At 35.4% G+C, this 12,320-nt stretch overlaps 1 protein-coding gene across 1 annotated transcript; it reads left to right on the top strand.

The window, feature by feature from the left end:
• The first annotated feature begins 10,418 nt into the window (after positions 1-10,418).
• Positions 10,419-11,258, top strand: LOC115971179 (S-protein homolog 5-like). Its single transcript, XM_031090918.1, has one exon. It carries the CDS (start codon positions 10,486-10,488, stop codon positions 10,921-10,923), a length of 438 nt encoding a protein of 145 aa, XP_030946778.1. The 5' UTR covers positions 10,419-10,485; the 3' UTR covers positions 10,924-11,258.
• The last annotated feature ends 1,062 nt before the right edge of the window (positions 11,259-12,320 follow it).

The following is a 12,320-nucleotide window of genomic DNA, read 5'->3' as shown; positions in this document are numbered from 1 at the left end:
AGCCTATGGGGAAACCAAGTACAAAAAAAGAAATCTTATAAGTTTTGGACAGAACCAAGGCCTTGCATGGTCCTCGGACTCAAGCCTATGAGGAAACCAAGTACAAAAAAGAAAATCTTATAAATTTTGGACAGAACCAAGGCCTTGCATGGTCCTCGGACTCAAGCCTATGGGGAAACCAAGTACGAAAAAGAAATCTTATAAGTTCTGGACAGAACCAAGGCCTTGCATGGTCCTCGGACTCAAGCCTATGGGGAAACCAAGTACGAAAAAAAATCTTATAAGTTTTGGACAGAACCAAGGCCTTGCATGGTCCTCGGACTCAAGCCTATGGGGAAACCAAGTACGAAAAAGAAAATCTTATAAGTTTTGGACAGAACCAAGGCCTTGCATGGTCCTCGGACTCAAGCCTATGGGGAAACCAAGTACAAAAAAGAAAATCTGATAAGTTTTGGACAGAACCAAGGCCTTGCATGGTCCTCGGACTCAAGCCTATGGGGAAACCAAGTACAAAAAAGAAAATCTGATAAGTTTTGGACAGAACCAAGGCCTTGCATGGTCCTCGGACTCAAGCCTATGGGGAAACCAAGTACAAAAAAAGAAAATCTTATAAGTTTTGGACAGAACCAAGGCCTTGCATGGTCCTCGGACTCAAGCCTATGGGGAAACCAAGTACGAAAAAGAAATCTTATAAGTTTTGGACAGAACCAAGGCCTTGCATGGTCCTCGGACTCAAGCCTATGGGGAAACCAAGTACAAAAAAGAAAATCTGATAAGTTTTGGACAGAACCAAGGCCTTGCATGGTCCTCGGACTCAAGCCTATGGGGAAACCAAGTACAAAAAAGAAAATCTGATAAGTTTTGGACAGAACCAAGGCCTTGCATGGTCCTCGGACTCAAGCCTATGGGGAAACCAAGTACAAAAAAAGAAATCTTATAAGTTTTGGACAGAACCAAGGCCTTGCATGGTCCTCGGACTCAAGCCCATGGGGAAACCAATTACTTAAAAGAAAAATCACGTTACATGAACCTTAGAATCTATCCGGGATCTACCCATTAACAGTTGGGTTAATCCCCATACTGAATGGATTCCCCAGTTTACCCTCGGATCCTCAGTACCAAAGGGACTGATGCTACATAAAGCGGTATGTTACCAAAAACACGATTGAGGTCCCTCATTGCTCGGCTACCTCCTCGGATGAATTATTTAGGAGCTTATCGTTCTTGGACATTGGCCTAGCGTACATCGCGCAGCACTCAGCAGATATCCCGGTTAGTTCCAAAAGTTTAATTTATTAAGGATTATCATTGTTGTACTTGATAATATTTATGAGTTTAAACTAGTACGAATCTGTGTTAAGGCATTTTTCTGCCCGGAATATCATTAAGGGCAAGCTTAGATTTAATATTCATGCACAAAGTAGTTGTTGCAGAGAAGAAAAGTATGTATAAAGAGGTAAACACATCTTTTATTAAGGCAAAGGAGCAGTACAATGTACAATGACAAGCTGAAACAAGCTTACATCCAAGTTAACTACGTAAGTAAAAAAAAATAATAAATACAAGAGAGTGAAGATAAAGCCGAGGAGGTGACTCAGAGGAGAGGTTGGCTACTGCTTCGAGACTTTATTCCTCCTCAATACTTTTGCACGGCCATAACTCAGGCAGCAAAAGAACCCAACTTGAGCCTGACACCGGTGAAGAAAAGGTGCAGGGAATCTGACCTCATGCTAACACCATCTACAGAAAAGGTGCAGGGGGCCGGAAGTTGGGAAGCTCCCGCAAAAATTTGCCTGCTACAAGGCAGACGGCGCTGATGGCGGAAATTCTTTCTTCTGACATACCAAAAATCTGGCATGACCAGAACCTGCTTCGGATTTTGACTAAAAGAGGGAGGAATACCCTCTTCCTCCCATCAAGACGGAGGACTGGCTTGAATCTGTGCCATCCTTGTCCATACCGTATCACCTTGAGGGTTCGGTGCCTCTGAGGCGTGCGGAGATCTTTCATCCCCATCCACGCCTCTAACATCTTGCTTTGAGGCAGTGGCACTAGAAAAAGAGATCGTGGGTATGGAAGATATATGGTTCTAAAGGGAACAGGAGAGTTCATGTGCAAGTGAAGTGATCCCCTATCCTATTTGTACCCAGAACTGAACTGGTAGCATTTAATTCATGCAAGTTCCCAAGGAACGCTACGGATGAAGTAGACTTGGCTCAACTTCCAACTTCATCCTCAGCCGTAGGATTTGAAGATCCTCGAGAAGGCGCACCTCGAACACCGGGACACCAAAAAATACCGCGTGACCCAAGAGTACGGAAATGCCTCTCAATTTGTGGGCCTAGTAAATTCGCGGCCCAGGCCCGTACAGCATAGGGGCCCAGGGACAGAACTGCTCGGATAGGGAAAGTCCCCAGCTCAAATACTGTAAGGTGTTAAGGCCGATAAAAGTGTTAAGATGATGGCGAGACACTCCACCATTCGGAAGCCTAAGGGGGCTGTTCACTTTGGCGGATGATATGTCTTTGAATAATTACTTCCTACACCACATAGAACATCCAGTTCTAATCTCGGCTTCGTTTCGGACAAGTATCGCTATTTACAGGTGCGCATTGATATGTCAATCAATTCTATTAACGTTATAGTGACATCTTTTTATTAGCAAGTATTTTGGCTTTAGTTATCATTGATTCAAATGGTATATTATTGTGCCGAGCAGCGCTTGCAAATTTGTAAAAACATAGACAGAACATGCGAAGTAAAATAACAACTTTTATTAATATGAAAAATCATTACAACGTACAAAGAGGGGCTCAAACAAGCCTATACAAAATGTGAACTGCCTAAGCAACGGTAACATCCGCAGTACAGATAAGTAAACAGTCAGGCGTCTTTTAAACTCGTCTTCAAAGTCTCTCCAATCTCTGCCTCGATGCTGCTCATATTATGATAAGAACCTTCTTTGGAAAAAAGATGAAAGGAGAAGGAAATAGTAAGGAAGAAATCAATGAAGAAGATGGAGGAGATGAATGAGAAAGATGGAGGACATGAGTAAAGAAGGAGGAGAAGAGGAGAGAAGAGATGAAAAGAAAGAAAATGAGCAAAAGAGGGAGAAGAGAAAGCACCAGAATGGATCTGGTGCTGGGAAGACTAAGAAAGGGAAGCGGAGAGGGCCACCAGTGAACGAAGAGAGGAAGAAGCAGAGACACTTAGTCCCTGCCTCGTTCCTGACTCCTAACACACTGGAGCCATATTAGGTATGCTCGTAAGAGAGCGGTTGGTTACGATGATGGGAATTCTCGGCTCAGTCACGCCGAAAATTTGACGTGATGAGCCCCTGCTTCGGATTTTGGCTGAAAGGAAGGGGGGACAAATCTTAAGTCTCCGCCATCCTTGCCCTGACCGAGCCATTTCGAGCTTCGTTAAGACAGGGCGTTTCTGGGAAGGGAATGGTTTTTTCATCGCTTACTGCTAAGAAGAGTGTATTTCAGGCTAAGGAATAATCGGAGAGTAAAAGTAAATTCCAGAAGGAATTTAAGGGGTTTTCAAATCTTAAAGGGATTCATCTGTGGGAGAAACGATTCTTGTTTCTCCTCTTTATATAGGGGACGAAGAGGGGAATACTTAATGTGTTCAGATCCTCGAGGAAGTCTGCAGACAAGAATACACCCGATCCGTTCCCCCATGCCATCCATAACCATTGAATCTGGGAAGTCTCGTGAAGGGAAGATATTAAAGACGCGCTTCGGATAACCAAACGGCCTAAACGCATCATGAAGAAATTAAGAGGAGCACCTTGTAGACCGGTACACTTCTTGGGCAGGTGAAGAGTCGCCAGCGTCAGTCAAAGACCGAATTAAGTGAGTCACAATAAGGGCATGGTATTACCAAAACCCCCCATTCCAATCAGGGTGTTGGACAGCAGGGTTTTGAGGGGCTATTGTGGGGCCCAATAATTTATGGGCCAGGCCCACTTGCCCGTGGGGAGTCTAAAGGCCCAAGCCGAAAAAAGGTAATGGCCCGGAGATGCAGCCGAGCACAGTTTCGTCCTCGGCAGACCCAAAGCCCCATTGAGGGTAGGGGTAAAAAAAATATATAATAATGATAATAATAATAAAGGGATAAATATGGAAGGAGATCTAAAATATATGGGGAGAATTATCCCTACACTACCCTTCCCAGATAAGGCTCTGCACCTAACAAGAGCTGTATTCTTCAGCTTTATCAACCATCCCCCACAATTCTGGGACTAGACTGATGGGACAAATATCAGTCTAATAAAAGATCGGCCCTACACGTGGACGAAGGACAGCGAACGTAAACTAGTATAAAAGAAAAAGTAAGTGAACCTAGAAGGGGGCTCTCGATCCCACCTCCAAGAAAGGGAGAGGATCTTGGTGAGAACATCTCAACAACACCTAAGATTACAGAAAAAACCCATCGTCGAGTAACCGGGGTAAGACCCCAATGGTCCTCGGATCAAGTCCGAGAAGGCCCATCCCCTAGGATGCGATGCCGTAGGGCTTAAACGTTCAAGCCCAAATCCTTTTTCTACACGAATTCCTCTAAAACCAGGACCGGGCACCGCCCCGTGACCAACGGCTAGCTTTTCAAGCCCACTCTCTACAAATCATATTGTGAGGGATCTTTCATGCGCGAGCCCAACATCCTTATTGGGCCGCTAGAGAATTGTGTCCTTACAGGAAGTTATATATATATTAATAAAAGTTAAAATTAGTGGTTAAGAGTGTGTTTGGGAAGCGATGAAATCCATAACTTATTAGAGTTTTTAACTTATTTTTATTACTATTCATGGGTTTCATTACAATTTTTGGTACTATTCATGAGTTTCACTATACTATTCAGTTAGCTTTTAGCTTTTTTTCTACAGTACTTTTAACAAAAAGTTTTCAGTTTCTGCTATATAAGTTGTTCCTAAATGAACCCTAAATGTGGTGAATTAAGAGTCACTTTATGGTTTTTTTTTCAAATTTGATTTGGTAACCTTGTTTTACTGGAATAAGATCCTTATCATTTCACATGAAATGGAGTCTATTTTATGATTAAGATAATTTTTAATATAACAATGTATAAAGTATCACATCATTTAAATTTTTAAATAATGTAGTATTCAATATATTTTTAATTAGTAATATTTAATATGAACCATAAAGTGTGTCCATTACAAATGCATGATCCTAATATTGTCTAACAGTGGTTAATGGGACTTGATAGTTGATAAGATTGTATTTAATGTGAATAATGAAGTTACCTAATGTAAACTTTTAAAAATTAGATGTGTCAAAAGATTTTTTTTTAAAACAAAATTTATAGTTATATTAGGATTTGAATCTATGACATTTTTTTTATGATGATTGCTCTTATTATCAAGCCAAGATACTAAATAAATTTTTTGTGCAGGCAAGTTCTGAGCTCAGGTCTCTTTTTCAATATGATAACTATAGTATTTTTGTGTCGGGTCGCCTCATTATCAACAATGTTCTAATTGCATTTGAACTCTTACCCTCGATGCAAAGTAGAAACAAAGGAAAAAGTCCCCGAGCTCGAAATGAGAAAGATATGTGACTATGTGGAGTGGTCTTTCTTAGAGGTCATTATTAGGATTTCACTCAAGTTGAGTGCATTTAGTCATGTAGCGCATTTCCACATAGCCTCTTACTCTATTCTTATCAATGGAATGCCTGGGACGAAAGTACACTATGGTTAGGGAAGGGGGCCATGATTTTAAATTTTTATTTAAATTATATATATAAATAAAATTTTAAAATTAAAATTAATTATACTTGGCCTCCCTCAAAATGTAAAAAAAAAAAAAAAAAAAAAAAAAAAAAAAAAAAAAAGAAGGGGCCACAAAAGCCAATAAACACATAAGTCATCTCATTCTTGTGACTCTGCACAATGAGATCAAGTGTATCTGTGTGGTGTATGTATTGTTTCTGGCTTTTTGTAAACTTCAAAATTGTTAAGTTGTTTGGCTTTGGTTGTTGTAGTTTGAGACTCAAAGTTAAAAGTGTGGATATTTTTCTTTCCTTGGAAATGCTAATTAGGTTTTTAGTTCAAAAAATTATTAGATATATAATTTGATGTTAAATATGATATGACTATATTTGAATTATGTCAAATTAATCTAACTACGTACAATATTTGATTTTTTTTTTAATGCAAATAATTCAAAAAAAATTATTTTGTGTCTTTTCTTTTATTGATTGGTCAAAAAATTTATTTAGAATGGTGGCACAACTATTATAAATCTTACTACATAAGTCTTAGAAATTGATGTATTAATAATTAAAGCACAAAACATATGTAATTAAGAATTTTATTTATTATGTTGTTAATGTAGCACCAATCATATTTATTGTCATATTATTTTATAAATATTTTTTAGTTTTTTTTTTTTAATACAAGATAGAATTCTACTCTAACCTAATCTAAGTGTATATGTGTGTGAAACTCTCTCCTAGAGACTTGAACCCCGGCTCTTGCCCCCCACACCCCACAAGCACTTATACTTGTGGAGTAACCATCACACCAAGGGTGTGCGGTGGGTAAATATTTTTTAGTAAAATTGGCAGTAGTTTTGATATTTCATTTATCTATATATTTATTATGTTTTTAATGTGACATTGATCATGTTCAATTCATTGTCAAATTAGTATTTAATTTTCTTTTTAGTAAAATTAATAGCAACTTTAACATTTTCCTCGTCGATATTTTATTTATACTAAAAAAATACTAGTTTGTATTGAAAAAAAAAAAAAAAATCATTTGTGCTTTGGCCTCGCCCCAAAAGTAAAATCCTGACTCCAGCCCTAGGAATACTGAGAGGTTTTATCCACTACTCAAGACACATTAGACATAGCTTCGCCTTATCCCCTTATATGTTCATACTTTATATAGTGGGATTCAATGCTCTACTTAAATAGATAAATCTTCCTTATTATTTAGCAAAACAACACTCAGCCAAGATAAAAAAGCATGATCTAAATTTTGATTATTGGAGTCCCAGATAAGGAGCCACAAGAAGTATCTTGGCTTGCCTAGTATGACAACACACAAGCTTCTGGAAAGATCAAAGATAAACTGTGGAAGAAGCCTATTGGCAGGAAAGAAAACTTTTGTATCCATTGTAGGCAAAGAATTTTGATTAAAACTATAGCTCATACCCAGATATGCCATGAGTTGTTTCAAGCCCCAAGCAGCTTCTATCAGGACCTTACTTGAATGGTAAGCTAATTCTAGTGGGGACATCGTACACTCTGGAAGGAAGATACACTTGCTGAGATGTGATAAGCTGTGTCAAGCTAACCATCATTGTGAATAACTTTTTGAGATCTTCAATCTTCTGTTGGCTAATTAAGACTGGAAACTCCTGCAGACACCCCACAATTTGCCATACAGAGTGCCTAAAGCCAAATACTTTCCTACCTGTAGTTCTTGAAGCTAAGACCAGACACAAACCTTTTTATTTATGAGGAAGCTTGTTGGCAGTGAAGGGAGTACTAAAACTTGGTTTATAATGGAGATCGATACACAATGGCATGAAGGTCAAAATATGGATTTATAAGTGGTTGCTTACTTATAAGTTCACTCACAAGGTGGTTAAACCTGTCAATACTCTGGATAAGTCCTAATAAAATCTAATATTTTCTCAAAGATAATACCTAAATTTATTTATAAACAAATTCAAATATATTATTGGTCTCTACTTTAACCTCTCAATAATTCTAGTGTTTGGAATTTATAGTAATCTCTTTTAGTTCCTAATATATTTAATGGAATGATGATGTGTCTCTTTTTAGTTTGATTATGTCATTTAAGGAAAAATGATCACCTTCAATTTCAATAGATATAATTTTTTATGAGTTAAAAGTTTAAAGACTAACAATATATAAACCTAAAATAAAATATTATAGTTTTTTTTATTAAATTTAATTTCATACAAAATGATTTGAAACTCTTTCAAATTGTTTGGTTTCATGGAAGGAGAAGGAAAGGAAGAGAAAGGAAGGGGTTTCCTTTGTATGGTTAGAAAGGGGAAAAAATGAAAGAAAGTAGAATGGGAGGGAAAAGTTTTTTGTGGGACTCATCATTTTTTGAATCCTAAAATAACTCTTATATGGTTATACCCTTGAAAAGTTTTAATTTTTTTTTTATGCAAAATTGTTTCTGTATACTTATTAATTTTTAGTTTAAAGAGAATTATTAATTACACAGGTTTATGTGCCATATCAGCTAAAATTGTGAAATCTTTTTTTTTTTAGAAACACACATACACACAAGGGAGAGGGAAATAGGTTGAAATTGTGAAATCTTGAAATTATGTTTCCAACACACAATTTCTAAAATTGTATGTACATACAAGTGCAATATTAACCTAATTTAAAATGATAAAAGTGTAAGATGCATTCCCTCTCTTCTCTTTCTCTTCATCTTTACATCCAAACACACAAGTAAGTTTTGTTTTTTTTTTTTTTGTTTTTTTTTACTTTCTTTTCCCTTTTCCTTTCAAGTTATTCTAGGATCACAATATTTAGGGCCTATTTGGTTAGCTAAAAAAAGAAGTTTTTTTTTGTTTTCATTTGAGTTTTCAGTGGGACCCATAACAACAACAAAAAAAAAAAAAAAAAAAAAAAAAAAAAAAAAAAAACTTGTTTGGTTTAAAAACTTGTACTTAGTTTTCATTCTCAGTATACTAAAAGTTGGATTTGAATACAAAAAATGAAAACACATTTTCAGTGTTTTCATTTTCATAGAAAATGAATACAATGGCAATTTCGTAAATATTGTAAAAATGCAAAGGGCCCCACCTGATTGGTGTGAGTGTGTGTAAGTGAAAAAAGTGACTTTGAACAAAAAAAATTAGAAAACAATGTCAAACCGTGTATGGTGAATTTTATACTCAAATTATGTATTCAAAAAAAATTTATCTTTTATACTCAAATTATGTATTCAAAATAATTTATCAAACACCTTACATATAAAAATGGGTCCTTTTTTCTATATTCAATTTTAGAATTTGAATACAGAAAAGAAAAAATGAAAAGTGAATACATCACTTTTTAGAACCAAACAAGGCCTTACCACATTATTTTCACAACTATTTTATATAGTAGATTGTAATTATCTACTTATCATACTCACATGAACTCACTGTTAGGTTCTAAAAGTTTTAAACAATTGACAAATTGTGAACACAAACTTGTCTAGATATAGATCCTAGAGCCTATAGGTATTATTAGATAATACTCAAGGTGATTCAAGTTAAGATTCAAGAATATACAAGTTGTAGAAAGAAGAATTTAGAATTTTCCTGATTCGATCGATTGAGAGACAGGCTCAATTGATCGAGAGTCATATCTGTAGAATTTTAATTAAGCCCAAAGAGCAGTTCAAGCCCAAAGAGGATTAGGGTTTCAGATCTATTTCTTCTAGTATATAAAGAAAATCCTAAGCACATTTTTGTAAGGCTTTCAGAGAGAGAAGAGTGTGTCTCTTTTATATCTCGGTTTTGTACCCAAAAAGCTCTTTCATATCTTCTACTGGTGCTATTCCTTGAAAAATCCCAAAATTCGATATTGAAGAAGTTGATGCCTTTTCTAGTCATCAAAGGTGTTGATGCCTTTTCTAGTCATCAAAGGTGTTGATGATCTGAACCTTCAAGGGTGGTTTTGGAGTCACAAACAGGAGAGTTTATGTTGATAAACCCTTGAGTGGAATCTCAAAGTCACAAGTGTGGGTGCTTCTGTTGCAAAGGCCTAATAGAGAAGAAGTCTAAAGATTCGGAGCTTGCACAAGGTCGTGTTAGTAAGGTTTACATGTGGTTGTAATAGGATATTAATGTTCTAAGTCTTATTGTAAACTTCGATTCTTTATAGTGGATTTGTTTTTTACCTTGAGGATAGCTAAGTTAAATCCTCCGCAGGTCTTTCACCTGTTTGGTTTTCCTAGGCGATCATATTATTGTGTTCTTTATTTTTTGATACTTTACATGATATGACTTTGTTGTTTTAAAGTAGATCTAAATAATAAACCTAAGTATTCACTTGGTTAATTAATTAGGTTAAACAATCTAGTTTATAGGGATTTAAAACCTAATACTCACTATTTTTTCTCCATAGATAACCCAACCACATAAAGTGATAAAACAATTGTGGAAAATTATGTAGTAAATGTTGTGATCTAGAATTATTGCTTAGTACTTTTCTCTTCCCTTTCCTTCTATTAATCTCTACTCTCTATCGTCCATATTTGGTATGTGGAACATGGGGCCACAACATTAATGAAAGCGATTCTGTTCAGATATTCATTTGTTTTTTCCTTTTTTGAGAATCTGTTCAGATTTTGTGTATGGTATAGCACTGCGCGACTTTAATTTATATCCAATACATCTAGAGGCAACTTGCTCTATACTGTGAGTATAAAACTACACTTTACAGGCTGACAATTGCACTATCAGAGAGTATGAAGATTTCTATCCGTCTTTTGCTTACTCTCTCTGTAGCCATTGTATTGTTCGTTGTTTTTATGTCAATGTTACGACCTGCAGAGTCCTTAAATGGTGGTTCTGAATATGAAGTTCGTGTGGTCAATGGGTTCACAAACAACTCGTCATTGCCTCTGGTCATTTGGTGTGCTTCAAAAGACAGTGAATTGGGAGGACGTGCACTTCAAGAGCATGACGATTTCAGCTGGAGACTCAGGACCAACATATGGGGCACCACTCATTTTTGGTGCACCATGAAATGGGACCAAATGAGGAAGAGTTTTGATGCGTTTAAGGCTTCCAGAGATGCTTATCGATGTGGGACTGCTAGGAAGTGCTCTTGGTTGGTCAAAGAGGATGGGTTTTATTTCAGCAACGATGAAGTGAATTGGCAAAAGGACTTTCCATGGTACTAGGTTTTGCAATGGTACTTTGTTCATGAGAATGTAGCAAGAAGTTATGGTTTCAGAGACTGTAGCGGCTAACTGAGGACTTACTATTGAAATAGAGAAGAAATGGCACTCGTACTTCTTTGCTACCTTTACTTGTTTTTAGATACGATATTATAATCATAATATAGAATAAAGGACTTGTTGGGAAGCTTTTCTACAATCCCTGTATTGGATTGTGAGTGAGTGTGAGAAGCACTATATTTCAGAGGCACAGTGTCAAATTTTTTTTTTTTTTTTTTGGGGCTGAATGAGGCACAATGTCAATTGAATATTCAACTAATTAGAGCCTGAGAATCTGAGAAATCAAAAAGATTATGTAAAGGTAGAGTTTTTTTCCCCCCTGTTTATGATAAGATAGTGGTTCTTAAGCATGCATATGATTAGAAAACTTGATAAAATAATCGTAAAGTCCAATTATTTAAGAGATTGATGTTACGTATTTATTGTGGGCTAATCATATCTAGCTTTATCAAAAGAAATTGTGGGCTAATCACTTGAATATGATCTACGGGATTTGACAATTGCAATAATTTTGTTTCCCAAAAAAAAATCAATAATTATATTAAAATTTTAATAAATAAATAGTAAGCAAAATATTTTTTTTCTTTTGAAAAAATAGAATTACATTAAAAAAATTATATCTTTCAAATAGAGTTCTACAAAGAAAATTATCTTATTAAATGATCTCTTGACACCTCCTCTCATAACATATATGAATCTCTATATTGTAAGTGACACTATCACATAAAATACTTATATACTAGCATTATGTCCGTGCGATACACGGCTTAATCAAAATTCATATGTAGATAATTTTATAATTAATTTACTTAAAATTAAATAATAAAATAGAAATAAATGAATATTTTTCTTTAAAGTTATATAATGAATGTGTATTGTGTGAGACTAAAATAACAACAACAATAATAATACCCAAAATGAGATGAATACAATTCATAAATTATTTTTTTATGAAGTTAATTATATATTAATGACGGGGTTGGCTTCAAAAAAAAAATCAACTAAACAAAATGATGGCACTGCAATCCATTTATTTTGGAGATAGGATTTTATTTACTCTTAAAAATAAAGGATTAGATGAAGAATTTGGATTGCAATCCAATTTATCAACTTAGAAATTATAGAAAAAGAAGATAAGAAAATTATATCTTTTTTTTTAATAAAAGAAAGTACAAAAATTTCAGTACGATGCATAGGGCTTAATCAAGAATTGCATGTAAACTGAAAATAAGAAAATATTTCTTAGTTTCATTGAAATTAAATGATAAAATAGATAATAAAAAAAATTATTCTTTTACTTTTTTTTTTTTTTGGAAGTGAAGTACTCTTTTAGTTTAAGT

This window comes from Quercus lobata, chromosome 12 (assembly GCF_001633185.2).
Source record: "Quercus lobata isolate SW786 chromosome 12, ValleyOak3.0 Primary Assembly, whole genome shotgun sequence".
NCBI lineage: Eukaryota > Viridiplantae > Streptophyta > Magnoliopsida > Fagales > Fagaceae > Quercus > Quercus lobata.
This window is presented reverse-complemented; position numbering and strand designations above follow the sequence as displayed.

Coding starts and splice junctions, on each gene's coding strand:
- LOC115971179 (XM_031090918.1), top strand. CDS start 10,486: ATGAAGATTTCTATCCGTCTTTTGCTTACTCTCTCTGTAGCCATTGTA.